At 51.8% G+C, this 25705-nt stretch overlaps 7 protein-coding genes; 4 read left to right on the top strand and 3 right to left on the bottom strand.

Annotated features, from left to right (window-relative positions):
- The first annotated feature begins 3362 nt into the window (after positions 1–3362).
- Positions 3363–5269, top strand: CHC_T00001711001 (hypothetical protein). XM_005712830.1 is given in 2 exon segments: positions 3363–5144; positions 5145–5269. 1 exon segment carries the CDS (start codon positions 3363–3365, stop codon positions 5142–5144), a length of 1782 nt encoding a protein of 593 aa, XP_005712887.1. The 3' UTR covers positions 5145–5269.
- Positions 5270–6668: 1399 nt separating this feature from the next.
- CHC_T00001710001 (hypothetical protein) lies at positions 6669–8345 on the bottom strand. The gene is made up of 2 exons (XM_005712829.1): positions 7548–8345; positions 6669–7454 (listed from the first exon to the last, which is right to left on the bottom strand). The coding sequence occupies exons 1-2, from the start codon at positions 8343–8345 to the stop codon at positions 6669–6671; spliced, it is 1584 nt and encodes a 527-aa protein (XP_005712886.1).
- A 2016-nt stretch (positions 8346–10361) lies between these two features.
- On the bottom strand, positions 10362–11519 carry CHC_T00001709001 (hypothetical protein). Its single transcript, XM_005712828.1, has 2 exons — positions 11085–11519; positions 10362–10991 (listed from the first exon to the last, which is right to left on the bottom strand). Exons 1-2 carry the CDS (start codon positions 11517–11519, stop codon positions 10362–10364), a joined length of 1065 nt encoding a protein of 354 aa, XP_005712885.1.
- A 559-nt stretch (positions 11520–12078) lies between these two features.
- Positions 12079–16435, bottom strand: CHC_T00010156001 (Putative splicing factor 3B, subunit 3, SF3B3). The gene is made up of 8 exons (XM_005712827.1): positions 15411–16435; positions 15025–15341; positions 14317–14907; positions 14009–14259; positions 13595–13966; positions 13403–13528; positions 12272–13320; positions 12079–12217 (listed from the first exon to the last, which is right to left on the bottom strand). Exons 1-8 carry the CDS (start codon positions 16433–16435, stop codon positions 12079–12081), a joined length of 3870 nt encoding a protein of 1289 aa, XP_005712884.1.
- A 233-nt stretch (positions 16436–16668) lies between these two features.
- CHC_T00001707001 (hypothetical protein) lies at positions 16669–17953 on the top strand. XM_005712826.1 is given in 2 exon segments: positions 16669–17796; positions 17797–17953. 1 exon segment carries the CDS (start codon positions 16669–16671, stop codon positions 17794–17796), a length of 1128 nt encoding a protein of 375 aa, XP_005712883.1. The 3' UTR covers positions 17797–17953.
- Positions 17954–20194: 2241 nt separating this feature from the next.
- CHC_T00001706001 (hypothetical protein) lies at positions 20195–21676 on the top strand. XM_005712825.1 is given in 2 exon segments: positions 20195–21352; positions 21353–21676. 1 exon segment carries the CDS (start codon positions 20195–20197, stop codon positions 21350–21352), a length of 1158 nt encoding a protein of 385 aa, XP_005712882.1. The 3' UTR covers positions 21353–21676.
- Positions 21677–24830: 3154 nt separating this feature from the next.
- Positions 24831–24992, top strand: CHC_T00001705001 (hypothetical protein). The gene has a single exon (XM_005712824.1). It carries the CDS (start codon positions 24831–24833, stop codon positions 24990–24992), a length of 162 nt encoding a protein of 53 aa, XP_005712881.1.
- The last annotated feature ends 713 nt before the right edge of the window (positions 24993–25705 follow it).

Below are 25705 nucleotides of genomic sequence, written 5' to 3'. Positions count from 1 at the left end.
CCAAGAGCGCTATCGTCGGAAGCGTGCGAGGCGCATGTCCCTGCAGTTGCACAGAGCTGGAATGCCAGATCGCGACCCCGATGCTGATGTATGAGGCAATGGCTACAGTGCCATTGAATAGTTCTGTAATGAATCACTTCCAACCCGAAAAATAAATGGCTACAAATTGTCCTAATTAATTGCCAAATTCTCAGTCGCGCATTGTAAGCGTTAGTCCCACCTGATGCCAATCAAACAATATACACCTCACCCGTCATTGCGTAGTTTCCCAGTCTTTGCGAGAAAGACCTAGTGAACCGAGTTGGGCTGCTGTTTCGATTGAGACTCCATTTTACCGCCAAAAAGCTTTCAGTAACATGCTAGACGGGGTTGTGTATGACGGGTTCGTTTCAATGGGAGGCGGGAGGTGCTTCGGCTTCATGAAAATATGCAAAAATCCACTTGTCAAATTTAAATCTTCTGTCAAATTTGGTGACGTACTGTTACGCCAATTTTTTCTTTTGAACACCTTCTTGTCCTTCAACGAGTTGGTTTTCGCTAGAACCGACAGGCAAGTGCTTCACTTCTAGTGGTGGCCTTCTGGTTTCAAAAATTCATACGTAAAATCCCGCGTTGCGTTGTACCGAAAAAATAAAATAACTTTTGTCCTCATATGAGGACTAATGGTCCAATACACAGTGTCCATCCCACAGGGGCCTGTTCTCCAGTATGATGCCATCCCTTTATGTAAAAAATTCAATTTACACCACAAATTAGAAACTCATCTTTTAGACAACATTTCTTTATCTTACTTGCCCTCGGCAACAACATTTTGAAGAACATCGGCGCGGCAGCTTTGAATATATGTATTGAAAGACTACGGATCTGCAAGAGATTAAACAACTCGTTGCCCGTTTACATGGGCGTTCTGTATCGAAGATATCATTACAAAACTATTCAAGGTTGTTAAAAAAGCATCTTTGCTACTGTTTATCGGACTGCGACTTGCATTATGGGGCTGGCAATAACATCTTCCAGAACACCAGGATGGTTGTTCTGAATAAACTTGAAAGATAGGAATTCAATGCAGATTAAATACCATGTTACCTTTTCAAACGGACTTTCTGGTTCCGAAAGTTATGTCGAATACGCTTTCCAGGTTGCTCATAAGAGCTTCCAGACAATTCAAAAAAAGACTGGTCTCAGTCCTTTTTTATGTAGTAAAAACGACATCTCGTTCTTGAGAACGAGATGTCGTTTTTACTACATAATTCCTTCCGCTATGCAGAATGTGAGGGTATATTTCTCCTTCTTATCGAGAAAGCGCATGCCTAGAAAAAACTGGTTAAAAGAAACCTCATATGCGGACACTTGCCCTCAAATGAAGGCAACGGTCCAATAGAGACTAGCAGTGTGGATTACGGAAAAACAATTTGCAGAAAGAGAAAGTTGGCAGTACAATACGACTTGCCTTGCGCCCTGAACCGCCACGCAAGCAAGCTTCATCAATTCATTCCCGCAAATAAGTAGCATTCCACGAGTGGAACTGCAGTACAGACAGCGGCAAAATAAAGAGTATCAAGCGTAGCAAATGGAAGCCCGGCTTCGTCTCACAGAGGACGCAAAAATCCAGGAGACAAACAAAACTCAAGAGTGTCATGCATGTGCTTCGGTTGGATTTTTGCCGAACCAATACAGTACACAGAGTTTGCATATAGGATTGGAGCAGGGCCTCATGAAGGAAAGCGATGTGCTTGAGCAGGACGTTTTTTTCCTCGCCAAGGATGGGTGCTGATGTACCTACAATGGAGGCTTTGCGAGCCGTCCTCCTTTTGGCATGCAGGTGATATCCTGTGGATACGATGTGGAGACTTCAAAGGGTGCAGAAATCAACCGAGCAATGCGAGGTAGCGTGGGGATATACAAGCGCCTGCACCCGTGGACGTCGTGCGGGGATGACGGGGCTAGATGGGGGAAGGTATAAAGCTGTTGGAGAGCAGTGACGCCGTAGAAACACAAGGAAGCGAAGTGATTCTGTGGCACAGACGGAAGCGCCATATGTCAATAGTGAGAGGATGCTGTCTGGATGCGTCGATGCAAGTATGAGGTATGAGAAGGCAAAGGCGGTTATCTCCCCACCCCGAAAACATAATATGTTTTACATATTATGTAGAAAATATTGCCGTTGTTGGGGGCATGGAAACTAATCTAATCAGTGTGCAATTGCACACTGTCATTTCCTTGTCATTCCCCAGGCCACAATAACTGTGGAATAAATTAGGGCTCTTTATTTTAATGTCCTCCGTCTTTCTCTGTATTCGTATCTGTTTCCTGTAAAATACCGAATGTACTGTATACTGTAGCCATCGCCAATGGCGCATTAATCAACAAGATATGTTGTCTAGATATGTTGTCTTGCCTATCAAGACTTCGGTCTTGAAAGGGACGGAATCGAACTGTGCTTTTTTTTCTCCGCAAGAGGATTTCTTTTCGTCGCTGAAATGAGCAGAGGGTTCGGGCTTCGCAAAATCAGAATCTCCTCATCGCAGAAACGTATACTCCTTCATAGCATGCCATTTAATCCTTGGAATTACCTTGTTTTTGAGATCACCCACCAGAACGCCCCCGTTGAAAAGCAAGGTAAATTTTATAGGCGTGCCGACCAATGCCAACCAAAAACAAAACTGAGCCGTGTCTGTAGTTGGATTCAGTGACGTTGGAATGACAGACAACAACACACATTTCTCCTGCCGCGCCCTGTAGAGCCCTATACTGTGCACTATTTGTGAGTTTGGTCCATCTGCGTCATGCACACTTACACGTTCCAGCCGAGTCAAGGAAGAGCAGGTCGCGATCGGTATTGTCATACAAGTCAGAACGAGAATTAAAATACAGTCCGGAAGTGAAATTCGTTTCTACATCTGGCAACTCGTATCGCGCTTTCCTTCCGCAATCGTTCATTACAAGTAAAGTAAATTTATGTCCCTTCCCAGTTCGGATCATGCGAAGTTGATATGCCAAACTTGCGAAAGGCCGATCACACCCCACACGGTGCGTTTTTGCACGTGGCACTCTTCCCCTTGCGTTTGCCCTTTGATTGGCCCTTTATGCCTTTCCGACATCGTGACGTCAGGGTACAGTACCCATACTTGTACCCAAAATCTGCCTCATTGCCTTCTCGAGTTACGCCGCTCCATTGCTTCCGTATCGAGGTTCTTGCTTGCTCGCGACGCATTGCGAAAACGCAAGAACTGAGCTAATCCCATCCTATTTCTGCCGATCACTCCTGGACAGGACGGCCTGCTCGTCCCGCACCACTTTCCCCGCAGAAACTCATCTCTCGTCCTCCGCCATTGCGCAACCTCCTCTACCTCCCGCTATATATGCATCGCCCCGAGCCCACCCCTCCATTCTCCAACACTACAACTTCTACAACGCTTCGCCCCCTTCCCAACTCATCTTCTTTAACTCATAACAACTCACCTACCATGCCGTTCTCACCCTCATCCACCCTCATCCAACCCTCCCACCCGGCTCTTCAAACCCTCTCTCCCTCTGATCGCCATCTGTTCTGCAAGTATGCATCCGGCCCGCAACAGTCTCCCGCCTTTCCCACCGTCCTTGCCGCCTTCGAACAAATGGCAACCACTCACCCGCATGCCCTCGCCGCAACTGAAGTCCTGGAAGACGGTCAACTCAGCGACGATGCCAACATCACATACGCCCAGCTCAACGCACAAGCCAACAAGCTCGCCTTCCTCATGCAAGAGCGAGGCGTCTCCAACGGCGATGCTGTCTGCCTCTTTCTCAAGCGCAGCGTCCAAATGATCGTCGGCATCATCGCCTCACTCAAGGTGGGCGCTTGTTACGTGCCGCAGCACGTCGGCCTCGCCCCAGACACCCAGCTCTTGAACGTCGCTGATGCAACGAGCGCCAAGGTCGTTCTCACCATGGATGAGCTCCAAGAAAAGCTGCCCGAATTCCCTCCGCACGTCTCCGTCATCCCCATCGGCAGCGTCATGCGTGACGCAAAACTGCCAACTGCAGAGCCCTCGCTGTCGCGCGCAGTGCGTCCCTCGGACCGGTGCTACATCATTTTCACCTCTGGCACAACCGGTGCCCCCAAGGGCGTGCAAGTCACGCACGCAAACGTCGCCAACGTCCTGCTCACCTCCCCCATGGACCTGGGCATGGCGCCCGGCGTGCGAGTTGGTCAGATTCTCAGCATCGCCTTCGACATGGGGGCGTGGGAGATTCTGGGGTGCTTGTCACACGGGGCCACGCTCGTCATACGGCATCGCAGCATTGCCAACGCTGTCAAGCTTGTCGACGTCGTTATCTCTACGCCCACCGTGCTCGGGACGTTGGACGCCGCCGAGATGACACACGTTAAGACGGTGGCAGTCGCTGGCGAGCCTTGTCCGCGCGGGTTGGCAGCGACGTGGGGCAAGTTTGCGACGTTCTACAACTCGTGCGGCCCGACCGAGACGACGATCGTCAACACGGCAAAACGCTTCGATCCTGAGTCCACTGTGCTCACCATCGGAAAGCCGACACCGAACAACACGGTATACGTACTCGACCCTGAGACGCTGGAGCCGTGCAAGATCGGGGAAGTTGGGGAGATGTGGGCAGGCGGTGAATGCGTTTCAGCGGGATACCTGAACAAGCCGGGGCTGACAGCTGAGCGGTACCTTGTGGACCCTTTCATAAACGGCGTGAATTCGTTTATGTACAAGACAGGAGACCTCGGTCGATGGGACGCCAACGGGGAACTGGAGCACTACGGGCGCGTGGACGATCAGGTCAAGGTGAAGGGCTTCCGTGTGGAGCTGGATGGTGTATCTGCGATGGCCGAGACTGCACATGGGGTGGAGAAGGCGGTGGTTCTGAAGATCGGAACTGAGCTGGTAGCGTTCGTGACACCGGAGTACGCGAAGACAGAGGCTGTCAAGGAGGCAGTGGGCATCAAGCTGCCGTACTACTGTGTGCCTTCCCGTGTTGTGGGAATGGGAGCTCTGCCCAAGACCGGGAACGGGAAAGTAGACAAGCGGACGTTGAAGGAAATGGATGCGAGAAAGGTGTTGCAGCCCATGCTGACAAGGAGGTCGAGCTCGCGGGTCTCTCACGTCAGAAGTACTCTGCGAACACTTCGGGTATTGTGAGCGAATACTGTAGATGCAGTAGCTTATACTATTTAATCGTTATTAGCTTCCAAATGTTGCAAGAAGACTTTGTCTTCCGTGCACTTGGTTTGGATATATTCTCCTTTCTTTCTTCTCATTCTTAACAATATTGCTAACTTTTGAAACGCACTGGAGGCTTTCAAGATCAAATTGAGTTGAACGAAGCTTAGTCACTCTGTCACAAGCTTTACGTGATTATGGTACCCTCGATGGTAGTAGTTATGTACGGATTCTCTTCGGGAGAAGGGCCTTTTCACTGTTCACACTGAATTGCACTGAATTTTAGGTCCTTATATCACGATGCACCAAGACAACGAGTCCCGCGGGAAGTGCTTGACAGAGTGGTATTGCATTGCCGCCACCGACCTCAAGCCAACTGCTTTGGCGGCTCGCAGCCCCTCACTCCCGGAATCTGACGGTATCGTTACCTGCACCGGGGTGTGATCTCAACTTAGGTTCCTCGGTAACGAGCAATATAAGGATAAGGTAGGTCTTCGGCAGAGAGACCAGTACGTCATACATCTACAAGGCATCTACAGAAAACAGTGAATGCCCTACTTCGACGACCAGAGAGCTGTCCTACTTCTCCATATTTGTAGTGGCCTGAACCCAGCTGATCATCTCTACACATACAAGAGCGAAGTTGATAGCGCTCTAAGCAGACGAAGAAGGCCAACTGGAAGAGCATTTCACTTGCTTTCTATGTCTTTTCCATGTGTAGGCAGCTATTAGAGGATATCAGCGGTGGATTCGGTAGCAGAGAACGGTGCAATGTATCAGTGAGAGCAGCGTATTTGGTCGCATTACGTGAAATTGCTTTGCGGGGGAGGGAAAACTAAAAACGTATCATTCGCAGATGCAATTGCACGTAAGCTGCAACTAGCAATGACTCAACAAATGAGGCTGTAGTAATCCAGCGAGCATATTCTGGATTATACTCGCTGGATTACTACAACCTCGCGACCTTGACAGCGGAATATAATCCGCTGTCAATGTCGCGACGCAGAGAGTGCGGCTTTGCGGTGCCATATAAGCAGAAAGTGAGGCAGGGTGGTGGAGAGCGACGGTATGTATGACGTTGGAAATCCCTACCAGGATATAAAACAGGTTGCATGTACCCCGAAGTTGATGATGCAAGCGCCCCGATTGAGGCAGTTTAACAAACTACAGAGAGTTTATGTCAATTGACAGACAACTTCACGCAGTGCTCAAATTCAAAGTATGGGAGCTCTTTGCGCTCCGAAGAGAATCCATGCAAAACTACTACCATCGAGGGTACCACAATCACGTAAAGCTTGTGACAGAGTGAGTAAGCTTCGTTCAACTCAATTTGATCTTAAAAGGCTTTAGTGCGTTTCAAAAGTTAGCAATATTGTTAAGAATGAGAAGAAAGAAAGGAGAATATATCTGAACCAACAAGTGCACGGAAGACAAAGTCTTCTTGCAACGTTTGGGAGCTAATAACGATTAAATAGTATAAGCTACTGCATCTACAGTATTCGCTCACAATACCCGAAGTGTTCGCAGAGTACTTCTGACGTGAGAGACCCGCGAGCTCGACCTCCTTGTCAGCATGGGCTGCAACACCTTTCTCGCATCCATTTCCTTCAACGCCCGCTTGTCTACTTTCCCGTTCCCGGTCTTGGGCAGAGCTCCCATTCCCACAACACGGGAAGGCACACAGTAGTACGGCAGCTTGATGCCCACTGCCTCCTTGACAGCCTCTGTCTTCGCGTACTCCGGTGTCACGAACGCTACCAGCTCAGTTCCGATCTTCAGAACCACCGCCTTCTCCACCCCATGTGCAGTCTCGGCCATCGCAGATACACCATCCAGCTCCACACGGAAGCCCTTCACCTTGACCTGATCGTCCACGCGCCCGTAGTGCTCCAGTTCCCCGTTGGCGTCCCATCGACCGAGGTCTCCTGTCTTGTACATAAACGAATTCACGCCGTTTATGAAAGGGTCCACAAGGTACCGCTCAGCTGTCAGCCCCGGCTTGTTCAGGTATCCCGCTGAAACGCATTCACCGCCTGCCCACATCTCCCCAACTTCCCCGATCTTGCACGGCTCCAGCGTCTCAGGGTCGAGTACGTATACCGTGTTGTTCGGTGTCGGCTTTCCGATGGTGAGCACAGTGGACTCAGGATCGAAGCGTTTTGCCGTGTTGACGATCGTCGTCTCGGTCGGGCCGCACGAGTTGTAGAACGTCGCAAACTTGCCCCACGTCGCTGCCAACCCGCGCGGACAAGGCTCGCCAGCGACTGCCACCGTCTTAACGTGTGTCATCTCGGCGGCGTCCAACGTCCCGAGCACGGTGGGCGTAGAGATAACGACGTCGACAAGCTTGACAGCGTTGGCAATGCTGCGATGCCGTATGACGAGCGTGGCCCCGTGTGACAAGCACCCCAGAATCTCCCACGCCCCCATGTCGAAGGCGATGCTGAGAATCTGACCAACTCGCACGCCGGGCGCCATGCCCAGGTCCATGGGGGAGGTGAGCAGGACGTTGGCGACGTTTGCGTGCGTGACTTGCACGCCCTTGGGGGCACCGGTTGTGCCAGAGGTGAAAATGATGTAGCACCGGTCCGAGGGACGCACTGCGCGCGACAGCGAGGGCTCTGCAGTTGGCAGTTTTGCGTCACGCATGACGCTGCCGATGGGGATGACGGAGACGTGCGGAGGGAATTCGGGCAGCTTTTCTTGGAGCTCATCCATAGTGAGAACGACCTTGGCGCTCGTTGCATCAGCGACGTTCAAGAGCTGGGTGTCTGGGGCGAGGCCGACGTGCTGCGGCACGTAACAAGCGCCCACCTTGAGTGAGGCGATGATGCCGACGATCATTTGGACGCTGCGCTTGAGAAAGAGGCAGACAGCATCGCCGTTGGAGACGCCTCGCTCTTGCATGAGGAAGGCGAGCTTGTTGGCTTGTGCGTTGAGCTGGGCGTATGTGATGTTGGCATCGTCGCTGAGTTGACCGTCTTCCAGGACTTCAGTTGCGGCGAGGGCATGCGGGTGAGTGGTTTCCATTTGTTCGAAGGCGGCAAGGACGGTGGGAAAGGCGGGAGACTGTTGCGGGCCGGATGCATACTTGCAGAACAGATGGCGATCAGAGGGAGAGAGGGTTTGAAGAGCCGGGTGGGAGGGTTGGATGAGGGTGGATGAGGGTGAGAACGGCATGGTAGGTGAGTTGTTATGAGTTAGAGAAGATGAGTTGGGAAGGGGGCGAAGCGTTGTAGAAGTTGTGGTGTTGGAGAATGGAGGGGTGGGCTCGGGGCGATGCATATATAGCGGGAGGTAGAGGAGGTTGCGCAATGGCGGAGGACGAGAGATGAGTTTCTGCGGGGGAAGTGGTGCTGGACGAGCAGGCCGTCCTCTCTGGGGTTGATCGGCAGAAACAGGATAGAGTTAGCTCAATTCTTGCGTTTTCGCAATGCGTCGCGAGCAAGCAGAGGACCTCGATACGGAAGCAATGGAGCGGAGAATCACGAGAAGGCGATGAGGCAGATTTTGGGTACGGGCCCTGTACCCTGACGTCACGATGTCGAAAATTACATAAAGGGCCAATCAGAGGGCGAGCGCATGCAAGTAAGCCACTTTATTGGAACGAGGCGCCGTGTGGGGTGTGGCCAGGGCGAGTATTTCACATCAGTATCACATGATCAGCGGTGCGTGCTGTAATGGGTTGTTGCGGAAGGAATCTCAATGCTTGTGTGATATGAGTTATCGAGTTATCATTTGTAGAAAAGGAATGGAGCTCTACATAAACAATTCATGATTCTGACTTTGACAACACTGATTCCGACTTGCTCATCAATCACTCAGCTGTAACACACATGTTCCTTACGTAGCGCAAATACACCATTCAAACTCGCACACGGAGCAGTGGGCTGGGCGCGGTGGGAGAAACGTATGCTCAGTATGTAATCACACCCGACTGCTGATGTGGATCAATTATGCTTTTGATTTCAGTATTAGCATATCCATAGGAAGCGCTGATACACACGGGTGTTTTATTAGATGAACTGATGTATATAAAGGGTGTACCTTCACAGGATGTATGCCACAAGACGTTTCTGCATATGAATCTGCGAAGCCTGTTAATTTATCGCCGAAAATTGCTCCTTTTGCGCGGAGGAAAATTTTAAATCAAAACTGAATCCTCCTGAAGAGCAGTCTCTTTCAAAATGGAAGCATAGGCAGATCTAACACTCGTTTTGAGTAGACCAACCTGCCATTTGCTATGGCTGCACAATTTCTGTGCTGCAGTATGCAGGAAACAGATCCGAGCACGAAGAAAGAAAGAGGACAGACATCACGGCACTCGCCGCCTCACATACAGTATCAACAGCAACAGTGGACATTAGGCACTGTCCCGATGCCCTAGAAATGGTAATATTTTATACACATTTTTGGGAGGGAGATCTCTCCTCTTGCCCTCTCATACTTGATACTTGTTTCTACGCATCCATACAGCAATCACCAAGCACCACTGACCGATGACTCCATTTCCGTTGTTGTATCTTGGTTTCCCTGCTTTTTTCCTTTGCGCCACCGCCATCTAACAACTCGTCCTTCACCACCGCATTTAGTCCTGTCATCGCCGCACGTGCTGCAGTCCACGGATTTATAAGCTTTTACATTCCCGCGGTGCCACACATATTGGGAGTCGTCTCAGTTGACCTTTACACTCTTCTATAGTCTGCAGTCTTGCAACCACAAGATGACATCATCTTGTGGTTGCAAGACTGTCAACATCTCCATAATGAAATCAGAACGGCTTACAAAAGTCTCTGTTGTAGGCTAACACGCCTTGCCTGAGAACATCATCTTCCTTCGCGAATCCCCCTTCTTCCCTCAACAAATGAGGCTGTAGTAATCCAGCGAGTATATCCCGCTGTCAAGGTCGCGAGGCGGAGAGTGCGGCTTTGCGGTGCCATCTAAGCAGAAAGTGAGGCAGGGTGGTAGGGAGGGACGGTATGTACAAGGTTGGAAATCCCTACTAGGATATAAAACAGATTGCATGTACCTCGAAGTTGATGATGCAAGCGCCCCGATTAGGCAGTTACTTGCCCAGGAGTTAATTACACAAGAAATTTGTCTCACGGCATTTCTCAGTGAGAAATTCTCACGTTGCATGCGTAAACTCTCTCAAATAAAATATGACGTGGTGATCTGTCATTCAATGACAGCGCTTCACACAGATCTTGCGAGTTCCTCAGCGGAAAGCACCTCCTCTAACTTTACAAACCTCCTCTCCTGAATAGACAACTGCGCTGCCACGCCAATAGCCACAGACAAAAGCCCATGATGTAACCCCGATGTCGGCACATCGACGCACTCCCCCGTCTTGACTCCCCTCACAGCCTTGAGAATATCAATGTGCTCCAAATATGAACTCCCATGATGATGCCCCCGGTACTTGATGCGCTCATCATCCACCGTCTCAAACTCCACATCGCCGCATGCATGCTTTCCCCTAATCCCGGTACGTACCTCGAGCTGAGGTAGAAACGCTTCAAGCTTGCCCTTATCCCCAGTGATGGCGACCTCCTCTTGCGAGCGGCTTGCTTCGGCAAACATGCATAAATCCAGACAGGCTCTTCGGCCGCCAGAGTACTCGATGATGACGTATCCATTGTCAAGTATGTCCGACTTCACGCCATCGTAGACCTCGTCGAGATGGTTCACATCCTGTCCACCGGACGCCATGACTGCGAGGGGTGTATGTGGCCGCATGATGCGATTGAAGAGGTCGAAAAAGTGGCAGCACTTCTCCACAAAGGTGCCGCCCGAGTTGGCGGAAAAGCGGTTCCAGTTGCGGACCTTTTGCAAGAATGGGAAGCGATGTTCACGGATAGCGACCATGCGCGGGTCTCCCACGACGCCGCACTTTGCGTCTGCGATTATGCGGGCGACGGGGGGCATGTACGAATATTCGAGGCCTACAAAAGTGATGCCCTGGCGCTTGCCAGCGGCTAGAATGACTTCTCGGCAGTGCGGGATTGTGGTGCACAAAGGCTTCTCGACGAGGATGTGCATGGCAGAGTTGGCTTGTTCGTAGGCATGCATGAGGACGGAGTGATGCGTGTGGTTAGGGGTGGCGATTATGGCTATGTCACAGAGATTGGCAGCGAAGAGGTCGGCGGCGGAGTCGAAGACGGAAAGGTGTTCTGCGGTGGCGGGACTTTCGGCGGCGATGATGGAGAGACAGGATTGAAGGGACCCGGGGTGGTTGTCGGCGATGCAGACGATGGAGACGGCGGGGAGGTTGAAGAGGTTGCGCAGATGCTCGATGCCCATAAGGCCTACGCCGACGACGCCATAGGTGGTGAGGGGGGGGTCTGTGGTCATGGTGGAGGCGGGTCGTTGGTAACAGGGAGCGGGAGGGGGGGGGGGGAGAAGGAAGGTTATTCGGGTTAAATAGATTTGTTTATGTACTGTACAAGTGTTGGCTGGGGAGCATGTCGTGCGAGCTCCCGGAAGGCGAAAAGTGGAGATATGAGGACGAAGATATCTCGCTATAGAGTCTCAGCGAAAATTGGAGTCTTTGTTAGTGGAGGCATATCGTCAGCTTGATTCATCTCCAACGTTGTTACTGGCGCGATGGAACCTGCTGAGCCTTTCGCAGTGCCCGAACAGCCGCAATTCCGATTGCACGCAATAAAATAACACGATGCGCTTCGCACCTGCCACTCAAACCTCTAAGATTCCGCCTCGCCAGCACCGGAAATGCATCTCATGAAATACGAGGAAGACGGTGCGTAATTCCTTATCCTCGAGATCAACCACGAGTGACAATAGAGCGGTGCCGTGAGTGCGGAGACGGCGTCGTGCCGCGCATTGCCGTTGATCGACAGCGTCCGCGCGATGAAAATCCTCTCGCTTCAGGTTGTGCTCCGTACCCTCTTCGTCATACGTATGATGATTGCAATTCCTCCAACTTCTTATCGATGTCCTCAACTGATCGCCCCAGTGCTGTAGCGCATTCCTCCCGACCGGTCGGCGAAAGCCCGGTGAACGCTTGGCACAAGTCTCCATCCACCACATGTCTTGCCGGGTAAAAGGACGACCGGTACGCCGTATGGTCTCGCCCGCAGATCGACTTGCCCCTTGTCCTCATCTCCCTTTCCAAGGCGCGCGCGAAGTCGATGTCATGCTGTGTGCGCAGTGGTGCCAGGATCCCGATGGTCCCCGAGAGTGTCGAGTAGATGAGAGCCTCGTCCCCAGCATTCTTCTCTAGTTTCGTTGTTTGCAACGCCAAGGAGCCCCGGACGAGACTGCCGGTCATCGACCCGACGTGGTAGCTAGCTTCCACTACGAGCTTGTGCGGCGCGATGTTTATCGCCGCCCGCCCCCGATCGACTGGCGATGCACTCGTGATCGACAAGCCGCCGTTGAGGATTCCGAGTTCAGTTGGAACGCGGAGAACAAAGATGTTGCCAAACTTGTCACCTGCTGACACTGTGTTGTAATCTAGCACCTCCAGCGTCACGATCCAACGCGGCACGGTGTCTGCTGCGAGTGGCACAAAGTGCCCACCTCGCCTCCCGATCGCAGCGCCTCGAGTATGGTTCGCGGCGATAGGCTCTGAGGGCTCGTATTTGAAAAGAGTTACAGAGTCGCTCACATCTCCTACAAAAATTCGGTCTCCTCCCGAGATTGCGAGGGCCGAAATTTTGTTGCGGACTGCCAATTTATACTCGCCCTTCCGTAGAAGCTGTTGCTTGCCGAGGTCGTAGAGACGAAGAGTTGCCCCGATCCCGACAAGAAGCATGTCTCGGAAGGCAGTTAGACAATAGACTGCTTCGGGTACCACGGTCTTGTGCACGAAAGTCAAGCGTTCGGTGGCAGCATCCACCTGGTATACACGGAGTACAAAGGTCTCCTCACGCTTCGAGCTTCTCTCATCCAACGGAGACCGCGGCCTTTTTGGCAGTTTGGGGGCCGTGCCAGATACCTGCATGTTTGAGGCTACGCTTACGACCAAGTATCGGTTAGTACCTGTCGTGTCGCCACCAAAATCTAAAAACGACGCCACCGTCAAAATACAATCGGCTTCGTCCATCTTCACAGTGTCTAACGTTTCAAAAGCTGAAGGGCGGACACTTGAATATGGGTTGGTACCCTCAAGGTCAGGATCGTCTTCCCCATTCTCGTCAGGTTTTGTTTCTCCGTCTCCTATTCTCGCTAGCCGCAGGCGCGAATTCCATCGAATAGGTCTTGCTGCGTCGCACCAAGGAATGTAGCCTTGGCTCAACAATTTCATCTAACATCGAGCTATCGGGTAAACAGTCATCAATGGCATTTAAGGAGACATTCTTTCTGATTCGTGGTATACGAACAACTTTTCTTGGCGTTGACTCTGTTCTGGAGCGGGCAACGGTGAAGGAGGAATCCAGTGCCGTTAATGACGGCACCGCAGTGACCGAGAGGCCATGCGGGAGGCAAGCAGATGTAATCAGGGCACTCACACTTTCTAAGGATAGCAGCCGTAGTCTTGATCCGTACGTAACGGCAAACCCGTCTGGTGACTGCTCCAGCGCGAAGGCAGCGGCACGATCCATGGGATCAGTCGACAGCGGCGACATTGTCGCCCGTCCACCGCGGAGAAAGAGTAGCCAAGTCGAACTGCCCATCAAGAGACAGGTCGGAACGCCGGAAATCTTGACATGCTTGACTCGAACTGGCTTCTCTCCCAAAAAGTGGCTCTGCTTGCTTGACAATGTACCAGTCAGCGCGTCGACAGTCAAACGCACAAGGGCGCCGTGGATTGTACCGATAACAAGCGCGAGAAAAGGCTCATATGATGCTAAGTTCGACAATGTCTTGGAGCTGCCCACCGATGAAATTATCGCTTCTTTGTCAATGCATGCAAAGTCGATTAATGCAATGCTTTCAACAGGAGCAGGGGCGAGGTGTAATCCGAGAGCTTCGATAGAACCATCCTCGAGTATTTGAAAGATACGGACTTTTACGCTGACTCCGTCTCCCGCCGCGAAAAACTTTGACCGCTTCCGCCCCGGAGGAACGTCTGGAATGGCGATCACAGGCGCCCCAATTTCATCTGCCTCGCTGCCAGCCCAGTCTATTTCTTCGGGAACCTGCAACGCGTCCGCCTTTTTGCCCAGCTCCTCGAGGGACCCTGTACTGGAATCGACCTCAAAATTAACAATAGCACCAGTCGACAGAACAACCACAACCTGCTGCTGGTTGCAACATCCAGCTAACACAACAGCCGGTACTGGTGGGATCCATTCGCTTGCAGATTTCGCATCCCCACCCCTTACGAAGCGAACCCCGGATCTTGTGACCTGAACAAAGCTATTCGTACCTATTTGACCTGCGGCAAGGGTGCGCTCGTTCAGCTCGAATCCAGAGTTTACCGTCTCCTCAAGCTTTGCGTCTCCAACTTCTAGGACTTTTGTCTTCTTTGCAAATGACACAACGATGAGGCGATGATATAAACTCTCCGCATTTTCCTTGCAAGAGAACACCTCCGTTACCTTTGCTCGGAGCTCGTTGGGTTGCGACATCTCCAGTACCCCCATGCCGCGTCGGATAACCCTTACGCAACCACCTCGTGCCTTTCCAGTTGTACAAACTAAACTTGACGACTGTCCGACACCGCCGCCGTCCAGCTTGCACATACCCAGTATTGGGCCGAAAGAATCTATGACTTCCGCAACGGTGAGACGACAAAGCAAAGCCGAGGGCCGAAACTGCAGCTTCCCAGCCAAAGCTAGCTTGACTGTCGACTCATTGCTGTCATTTACCGGAGACGCAGCCGGCCCCCCATTTGCTTGAAATGCACTCATAGTCTCCCCGGTGGAATCTCCCCCCTTGTCCAACCACTCACTTGCCCCAGTCGAACTCGAAAATCCGCCCGCCGGATTATCTTCAGGTACATTCACCTCTTTAAAGCGTAGCAGCAGCGCATCGCTCCCCTCGATTGCGGCGGCCAGGTAGCCTGATCGAAAAATGCACATGCCCAAGGCCGGCCCAGGGAGGGTGTCAAAGTAAAACAAGGAAAGCTTGGTGGCGCCGCGATCCGGCTCCCATGCGAGCTCGGCTTTAATAAGGTCGCCAAGTTCCGTGCTGAGCAGGAAGAAGAAGGCGTTTCGTTTGCGGTCATGGTAGGCGGTTCCTGCGACGACTAAGGGCTCCTTGCACTCGCTACCCTGCCGATACGGAAGACGGGCCTCTAACTGGGTGGGCTGGGCATCGGGATGGGTTCCATTGGACTTTTCAGGTTGTGCGCCATCTGGGGGATCCTCCATGAGGGCGATCAACCTCCCCTCGTCATCTTCATCAAGCAAGTTCCTGTACGCCACAATGCCAGGGCTACATACCAAGACCCCTCCCGGTCCATCAGTGCCTCCGGGAACAGTAAGGAGCAAATTACTCCCCGCTGCGACGCGGGCGGTCCTTTTCCTGACGACCTGATTCAAACCGAGATCAAGCTCGTAGTACGCGAGGACCTTGTAGCTAGTGGCATCGTATGTGCGCTCCAGGGCTGCGAAGACTGGGTTATCGAATCCGACATCGAGGCTAGTCAAAGCGTGGGTGATGAGGGCGGACTTGTGTGCCTCGAGCGGGGAGGAGATGGTGAGGTTTTCGTCGGGGTCGCGGTTGAGGACGTAGGCGAGCTTGCCCTTCTCGAGGGCGGCGAGCATGGCGGCGCGGCCGTGGGGCTCGCATACAGCGTACTCTGCGGGGACGGTGCGGCGCGCGCCGCTCTTGCCGAACGGCTCGCAATGGACGCGGCGGAAGGCCATGGCCGAGGCGGACAGGATGGTGACGGCGCCCGCATCCGTGGTGAGCAGGAGATAGTCGCGGCGCGTGCCGGGGAGACGGAAGGTAGACAGGGAGCGGATTTGGCAGAAGACGGGCGTTTGGAAGAGCGGCTGCAGGTAGGAGGTTTTCGGGTGCAGCCGGTACAGATGGAGCGAGCCGGCGCGCGCAAGGACGAGCTCTTGCTGCCGCGGGAGCGTGAAGGAACCGTTTGCCAGGTGTACAGGGGTAGAGGAACAGAGCGCCGTGAAGTGGTAGAGATGCATGGTGAAGAGGCGGGGTGGCTGAGGAGCCGGGCGTGCGACGGGAGAGCGGGAAGGGAAGGGGGGAAGGGAAGGGGGAAGGAGGGAGACGATGCGGGTCAAGACAGCGGAAGGAGAAGAGGAAGAGAGGATGAAGAATGTTGCTCGACGGAATGGGTTTGATCCTCCTTGTTGGACTTTTCTATTTTCCGGAAATTTTCGCCCCTGTTTCATTCCGCAGCGGCGACGCGATCACATTCCTCTGGCATCCTTCACTCCCATGCATTGCGCAAGTAGAACGGCCCTGTCACCTCTGTCCTCAACCCGCGATGATGTGATCCCAACAAGTTCCACACCGGACGGCGTTGTCCGCGACCAATTTGGAACGTTGCATACACGCCTGCACGCAGTGAGAGAACAATGCGACGCGCCCTCCCTGCCGGACGAGACCGCGCGCTGGCCAGCGCATGATCTCTTGGCAGGTCACAGTCCTTATATGCAAGGAACGAGGAGCCCGCATCAGGGATGATCGGCTCACAGCCATGTCAAAGGACCATTCTACGGACTTGAGAAACCTGCAGCTAGCTGAGAGAGAGGCTATCATGTCTGTGTGCAAGGCCTGTCACCGCGATGGGCCCATCCAGAATCCGTTGAATATATGTAACGCATGCTTCATTAATGCAGTTACGTATATGCTGGAGTGCAGCAGTACTGACCACTCCATTTCACCCACCATCCAAGACCACAAGGAGAAACAGTTTCCGATAGAGACCCATACCGCTGACGCTCAAGCGGAGAGCTGCCCTCCCGGGGACGGCGAGGGGAGCATCGAAGCAAAGCCGAGGGAAGAGGGCTTGGATGTTTCGCTGGATTCAGAAGTCGGAGGACATCCAAGTCATGTCGCTAGTACTGTCGACAAGATCGAAGCCGGAGAACCTTGCGATGAGGGCGGCGAGACCCCGAGTCGTAAGAGTCGGAAGAAAAAGAACCCTAAGTCCAAGCAGCAAAGGCGCTCAACAAAAGGGGATGCCACGCAAGTCGATGACTCCGGTCTGGAGGCCCAAGAAGGGACGGCAACAACTGAAGACCAGGCGCTGAGCGACAAGACACCGCAGACACCGAAATTGCGGACTCCAAGACGACGCAGTAAGGGTCAAGTATGTGCCACCTGCCGTTACCTGACCCCCAATCGAAAGGGAAAGCAATCGAGCGCTGCCGGGAATTTCTGTGACAAGTGCAAAGAAGAGCGAATGCACAGAAGAAAGTCACTGCGATCCAACTCGAAGTGGGATGATGAGACTTTAAACAGAACCGATAGCGTCGAGAATCTTGTTAATGTCAAGTTGAGTTTCATCTTAGAAAACGAGGAGGGTTGCCGTAGATGGGGCATGCATCCAAGCGATTCCTTGTCCTCGTTGCTAAACTCGATCGCCAAGAAATTGAACTGTCAAGAGGTCGTTGATCTTGAGTACATTGATGACGACGAGGACACTATAGCACTCAAAAACGACGAAGATGTTAAGGAAATGTTCAGCATTGTGAAGAAATCGCGTATTGATCCACTGAGAATGAATACCACTCTCAAGCAAGATTGATTCCCTCTACCTTGCTAGATGTTGCTCACTGGCAGCCCCACTTTTCACATTTACGAAGCGTAAATGGAGAGATCTAGCTTCAAGCCCTGCACGGCTTGCATAAAAGATAGATTGCTTGAAGAGTATTCCCTTCTCTACTTTGCAATATCACTTCATTCAAACTATTCTTTCGACGCTATTGCAATTCTCGCTCCTCTCATAAAGATTATTGCAAGAGCGGGAGGAAGCAATGTCAGTGATACAATGCTCGACGACTGGGGCAAAATCGGAGCGGGGCTGAAGACGAGTCGAGAGCGACATAAACGTGTTAATTTTGGAACATTGTTTACCTAGCAGTCTGGGAACAGTTTCATGTAATCATGTGGGAGGGCCGATGCTACATATTCAGAGGAAAGGCGGTCAAGGACGCGCACAGCGGCCGATTGTCCAATTTACTTGTTTAACTGTGCGGCTGTTCGGATGCTTCATTTATCTTACGGTACGAAGTCTGATGCCACATCACACGACAGGCGGTCAAAGACTCACACTTGGTTCGGACAGGAGGAGGGCAGTCCGTGACAGGGCATACGTGCGAGGGTAGCAGATGCATTACTAGACCTGATGACATAGGTGAGGCGCTGGGAGAGCCGGGATGTGGCGGGTCCAAACATCGCGCCGGTTCGGATGACCTTCCTTCAAATTCTAGGTAGGGTGGGCCGATACGATATCATGGGGACAGACGTCAGGGAATCACACATGTGTGGGGCAGGATAGAGCGGAGCCATGAGAAGGCATTCGGGCGACAGTCGCCCATGCGACTCTTGACCTGACAACGTAGCGCACACTTTCTGGACATTAAATTAATCGAACTGGATTATTTTAATTCCTCTGTACATGCCAATGTTGTATAAATACCTTCCCTTTCGACCTCCTCGCACGGCAAATTGGTCTCCATAGCTCAGCTGGTTAGAGCGCGGGACTGTTAATCTCGAGGCCGTGGGTTCAAGCCCCACTGGGGACTACCAAAATTTTTTTTGAATGATCGGTTAACATTTCAAAAATTTTCCTTGAAAATTCGGCATGGTCGAGAGGTTTACACTACTGTCCTCCTTGGGATTACAGTGGTCCTGCGCATTAGTGCCGCTTTTGTTTGTGCCAGCCTCCCATTAGTGCAGGACAGCCACGTGTCATACGGTTCCGGCTGTTATGCCAGCAATGACGTCATGGATGTTTTGGAGACAGTTCAGGTGGTGCAGAGTCTGCCTGAAATGCGATCAAGTGATGCTCTTCATCAAGAGGAGAGGGCAGAAAATGCAAGAGAGAGAAAGACGAGAGAGAAAGACTGTAACCCCCATGTCGTCGAGATGGCGAAATTGTTTGGAGAGCTGGAACTTTTGGCGACTGCGAGTGCCAACCTCCAGACGCTCTATCGCATCTAAGGTCGACAAAGCGCGCATTTCTCACTGCGAAACACAACAGAGAACTAACTTGGTTCACAGAGCAGGCAGACGTTAAACTACACTACGGCATAACCTTCCTCTCGGCGTTCTTTACGGTCGCAAGAATTGGGTCGCAACGGGGCTTTAGGGGATTTAGGAAAAATGGAAGACGCAATCATGAGGATGACCGTGTTCGAGATTGGGCATCGCTCGTGGTGTGGTGCCACACCACTGCCAGCAGCGAGAAACGAGAAACGAGATGGAGGAGTGGAAATCTCCTCAGAAAAGTCGGCAAAACTCGTGGAAATTTTCAATCTACCCGAGACGGGTTTACTTTACGTCCAGCGACTTTACGGGCCAATGGAAAAAACAAGGCGTTATTTTACGGACACGTTATGTAATCCTTCGCTGCTTGCCCCGCATTTACCGAAAGAAGAAACTTGATTCACTGATAATTACTCGGAACATGATCGCACGTCGTCCGACGGCGTACGTCCTACACCAACGACTTACGGTACATGCGCATCGAGTTCTAGAACATATTTTAATATGTTCAAGAACTCGTTAATGCAACAACCCTCAACATCCACAGCGCAATCAGTGAATCTGTAACGAGCTCCCCCAATCAAAAGTACTCACGTGTACCATGCTGATCACACCGTTGAAATGGAGACCGATCCTGCTAAGACCCGATCCTACGCAGGCATCTCGCTCTGTAATCTTTACAACTCTGGCATCCGTCGCGATCCAGTGGCGCGACATCTACCAGACATATCTTATCACTTCCCACTGCATCGCCCGCGTAGAAACCCTGACCATAACCCTCTACCTCTAGACCACGCCCTAACCATCCACCGCCTGCCTCACACCGCCTTCCTTCGGTATATGAAAGAGAGCCTCGGACATCGCCCCGACTCCTGTCCTCAACCTACCCGCACCCCCCCGCACCCCCGCCGCACCTCATCACCCCGAAATCCACCATGCACATTCCTATTCCCTTCGTCCTCATCCTTCTGCTCCTCCCACTAGCGCGCGCCTCCGCCTTCGCCGCCCTCCCCGCGCAAGCCCGCCAATCCACCCTTTCATGCCGCCGCGCCCTCCCTCTCTGCCTGTCCAATCTGGATGCCGGCCAGCCCTGCGCGACGCTGCCCACGCCGGAGCGTCTCCGCGTCCCCGCGCTAGCCCCCGGCACGTACAACCTCACCAACATCCGCCCGGGCGTCTACGTCTACGATGACGGCACCTACCTCACCCTCATCCTCTTCCGCGCCTCGCGCCTCGCCCTCGTCGACTTCCCGGACAGCCCGGGCTCCAACCTGCCCAACGCCTCGCAGACCCTCCTCACCACCGCCACGGAGGAGGTGCTCGCCGGCCGCATGCCCTCGCGCGTCGACATGATCTACTCGCACGCCCACTTCGACCACATCGGCGCCGCCACCCGCTTCGCCGCCTACGCGCGCGCCGCCTTCCCGGACGCCCCGCTGCGCATCTGGGGCTCGCGCGCCACGCGCGACGCCATCGCCCGCTCCACCTCCGGCCGCGCCCCGCCGCCGACCAACATCCTCGGCCCCGACGCCCGCACGTTCGCCTTCGGCGACGACCTCGCCGTCGACCTGCGCCTGCTCAAAGCCCACACGGACTCCGACCTGCTCGTGCACATCGCGCCACGCGGAGACCTCCCCGGCGTCGCCATGCTCGTCGACGTCGTGTTCCCCGGCTGGTCGCCGTTCAGCCTGTTTGCGATCGCGAACGACGTGCGCAACTACATCGAGGTGCACCGCGAACTGCTCAAGTTCGACTTCGAAGTGTTCGTGGGCGGGCACCCGAAGCTCGGCGCGCGCCGCGACGTGCACCGAAACCTGCGGTTCGTCACGGACGTGATCGACGCCGCGGCGCAGTCGTCACGCGAAATTACACCGGAGGCGCTCGGGGAGGCCGGCATTGGCAGGCAGTTTGACCCAAGCGCGGTGGAGTTTGGAAACATTTGGTACGGGTTTCTCGGGGTGTTCCGCAAGCTGGAGGTTGCCGGGTGCTACCGCAGAATCCTCGAGAAGTGGGGCTGCAAGCTGGCCGGGCTCGAATTTACGCTGGAGAGCCACTGCTTCGTGGCCGTCTCGTTCAACTTGTTAGATGTGTGACGGAGCCCGTTGGTTGATCCAAGCGGCGAAGCGCTGTTTGCGTACTGTATCAGGGGACAAGCCGAGGACTTGGGCGCACTCCGCGAAGGAGTGCGGCCTACCCTTCGGAGGGTAGTGTCTAGTGTCTAGGCGGCAAGTGACCTCTTATGAGGTCACTTTTCAACTTATCTCGACTTGTGCTGGCTCAACAAGATGGAAAGAGATACTCTCGTCATCGCAGTTGACTTTTGCGTTGCAGAAGGGTGGAGTTTGGTGAGATCTGGACGTCTTTTCGAGCCATTTTTAAAATGCCCAAAGAAGGAGCCTTTTTGACCAACCTCAAAACGTTTTATGTTGATATCTTCGAAACCAAAACGCCTGTTTAAAAAGTTAACTGATAATTGAAACTTCATTAGATTCTTAGTCTCTCTGTGCATTGACAATCGCCATCCCAATCCGCCTAATGTTTTGCAAGATATTGCCGAGGGCGTACCCGAAGGGTATACGTTAAAGAAATGGTGTCCAAACTGACTTTTTTAAAGTTTCGATTTAATAAGGTTGTCCGTAAAATAACGCCTTGTTTTTTTCCATTTGCCGATGACGGACCGCAAGGACAGACTGTCCGTATCACAGTCTGTCCAAAACAGTATTTAGGAGACGCGACGGCAACGACGAATAAAGACCACCCCACGAGGATTACGATTCATCAGCCCACAAAGTCGCTGGACGAAAGAAATCCCGAGCTTGAAATTTTCCACCACGAGTTTTGCGGACTCACCTCCAGCAAGGTACCTGCCCGCAACAAACGCAAGTCTGGTACATCGTTGTGCCGCCCTACGGATCAAGTGCGCCTGCGCGAATACTCGCTGAAGCGAATATTGTAGCTCGCCACAAGGATAGAATAGTTCTCAGTCGAAAAGGGCGATGTGTTTCGTCTTCTTGACAGCCTGAGGGGGGGCCGTTTAGAGAGGACCGCTATTTAGAAGCTTCTACTTGTCTATCTTTCGCGGTTGCTTCGGCGGCATCTGTGGCAGATCCTGTCGCGCTTTGATCCATTCATGGACTCTGCGCAGATGAAGCGATAGGGGCGTCCATGACGCATATCGATGCGAGCCGTCTAAGACTCGTTTGTGCTGATGAAAAGAACGGAAGACACACTTTGTTTTTCTTCACGACGGGTCGATCCGGCAGGGCTGTGATCAGGCGGATGTGAAACTCGTGGAAAACTCACATTCCCCGAGTTTTCGGTATGCTGTGAGTTTTGCCGAACTTGTTTGAAAATTTTGCGTTCAGAAAATCCGAGCAAACTCGCCGCCAAAACAAGTGTTTTCGTGACTTTACGGACAACCTTATTTTAAATGACTTCAAACAGGCAAATAGAAGGCAAGAGTATTCAAAACAAACAATGGGGGCATCTTATCGCTGTTTATTGAATTTTAAGGTACATGCAATGGCGCCCTCGACAAAGATCTGGCAATGCCCGAGACGGACAAAGCTCTAATAAAAGCAGGCAACACCCAGCTTGGTCTCAGAAAACTGCAAATACGCCACTCTCTCCACGCACGGACTTCATGGAAAACTACGCCATCTTGGAGCTTTTGTGACTAAAATGAGTAAAAACATCTCGCATTTGTTCAGCCCTTCAGTTTGAGGATTTTACTATAGTCAGACTACAGGAGATACATTGCGGATCACACCGCTCATAGTATTTCCAGGAGCAATATTACGGAAAGATTTCTCACTTCAACATATACCTAGCAGCGACTTTTCTATTTGTCGCGCATCTGGGAAAGCTTCACCAAAAAGTGGAATAGCATGTCAGTAATAATATCCATTGCCTCATCCTCTTCCAATCCCATCCTGATGCCCCTGTACAGAGTAAATTCCTGGACGAATTTGATGAAGCTCTCACAAAGCGAGTACCATGGGTTTAGAAATAGTCTCTCTATCACATGAGAGCAAACATCCCTTGCCGGTTCCTCCAAGGCACGGTCGCAGAACACGTCCATAGTCTCAATCCATCTCTCTGTGTTTCTTACGGCCTTATGAAGACGCGCTAACCTTTTCTCACATTTCTCCCACGCTTCCCGAGACTTCTCAACTTTCGAGACGTCACAATAGCCTTCATAAAGGTCATATCTATCTAAAATGGTCCGACAGATTGGGCACTTAACGAATGGATATGGCTGAGATTGTAAATACTTCTCTATGCACTGCTTGTGGAGCCTGTGCCCGCAAATAACGCAATCGGATGGAAATTTGGAAACCTTCTCTAGGCAGACGGCACACTCACCTTCACCTTCATTGCCGCTGATTTTCATCTCCACGTTACACCGCGTGGCAATGACGGCAAGAGACGATTTGAATAAATTTAATTCTGCCATCGCCCTCCTGTTCACAACTTTGGTGTCAATTAACTCATGCGCAGTAGCCAGCATTGGCGGATACTTTGTTTTAGTGCGAAGAATTAACTTCATGTAATAACTGACTTCATAGAAGATACCTTGGTTCATTTTGGATTTGCAAGCTCAAAGCGATATTGCCTTGGGGAGTTCGAAATGATACGTTTTGACTTTGCAAGTTCGAAGTGTTGTTTGATTTCTGGATGAGATATTTCGGAAGCTTACGCTGTAATAGAACAGCGTCGCGATGAGGTATTTATACAATTTGGCCGAGCCCAACAAGACCGTTGTCTCGCTATTATGATCAAACCTAATATATTAATATTGCTTAAATGTAAAGCTCTTGTCTTATAAGCTTGATGCTGACCGGTGAAAGTTACTGAATGAGATCGTTAGGTGAATTTTCGCTCTTGTGGAAACAATTATAAAAACTTTTCATACAGTTTTCATACAGTTTTGCCGTAGTCAGTGTATCGCATAAAGGCCTTGCGTGCATAAAAGTATTTTAATAGCAGGGAACGGTGTTAAGGAAAAGCTCGAAATGTGACACGCACCCATCAAACAGAATTCCCAGCCCTTCATTTTAAAAATGCAGAAACCCTTTTAGCGGCCTTGGACGTATTCCTCGTCCCAAAATTTCTATACTGTAAATAATTGAAATTTGATTCTGTAAACATGGGTGGGCGGTCACCTTGATTATTGCGAAGGCAGGACGCGACCAGAATGCTTTAATGTAAATATTCGCTTCACTCTTTCCCATCTGCGGGTGTGAGAGGACCATTTCCCAATCTTTTCTCCTCCCTCCATTAAACAGCATACGGTAAATAGGTATTGGTTGCGCTGTCGGGAGATACTGACCGATTACGCCATCCTGGAGTTCGCATTTGTTAAACGACCGCATTTTTGACAGTCATTTATTTGAAGGATGGCACTACAGAGTAAAGTCTCGATAAGCTGCGTACCTGATATGATGAACTGTCTCGGTACAGTGAACCGAAGGACTATGAGGGAGGCGCCACCCCGCTTTTTTGGCCCAGAATCGACGTTTTCGTATTTCTAACGTGAACTAGACTCTATAGAATGAACTACGCGATACCATGAACATACAAAAACATGAAAACCCCAGAGTTCACTTTATCGAGGCCGAAATGCGCACTAGGAAGGAACCATCAACGACTACAGAAGCCATCCATACGACTTTGCCTCAGATTCGAACGCTGAAGCCTCCTTACGCGGCTTTGTTCCTCATACAGAAGTGACTTGATGCTCGAAGGCAGCCCCGATTGAACTAGATTCGCGTCCGTCATAATACAACTGAGTTCGTTAGATAGAGCTTCTAATGTTCCGCGATACCAAGCAAGCGACGGTTTGCGCCCTGTCCGGTCTTTCGCTGGCACAGTAGAGCGATCGTCCTCACTATCTGAATCACCGTTAAATTGATCTTGCTCAATGCCAGTAAATGCCCCAAAATCCCCTAATCCAAGATCAATGGCTTGACCGAGAGCTGACTCTTCTGATATAGACTCTGGATGTGGCAGAATTAAAAGAAAAGGAAGACTGGATCACAATGTGAAGTGGTCCAGATATGGAATTGCGCCCGTCGACGTTGCCCGTCGACGTTGCCCGTCGATGGACAGAGTGAAGGAAAGTGAGTTTGTGTTCCTGTGACCGTATCATCGGCATTGGTGGAGACGCTCTAAGAGCGTCTCCACTGGTGTGGTCCAAATCATACTGTACCCGTAAAACGGGTACACGTGTACACGAGCAGTTCCGCCGCCGTGAACTGCCTCGGTAAGGCGAACTCAATGGGCTGCTCGGAAGCGCCACATTTCGGTTCACGATATCGAGACTTTACTCTGTACACGGAAAGACTAGATTCTTCCGTCTACTACGGTCAATATATATTGTACTTACAGAGTAGGTATTCCAGGCTGCGGCTCATATCCGACAGAAAAATTCCAGAACATTACTT

The sequence above is a fragment of the Chondrus crispus genome, genomic scaffold (genome assembly GCF_000350225.1).
Source record: "Chondrus crispus Stackhouse genomic scaffold, scaffold_11, whole genome shotgun sequence".
In the NCBI taxonomy this organism is placed as follows: domain Eukaryota; phylum Rhodophyta; class Florideophyceae; order Gigartinales; family Gigartinaceae; genus Chondrus; species Chondrus crispus.
This window is presented reverse-complemented; position numbering and strand designations above follow the sequence as displayed.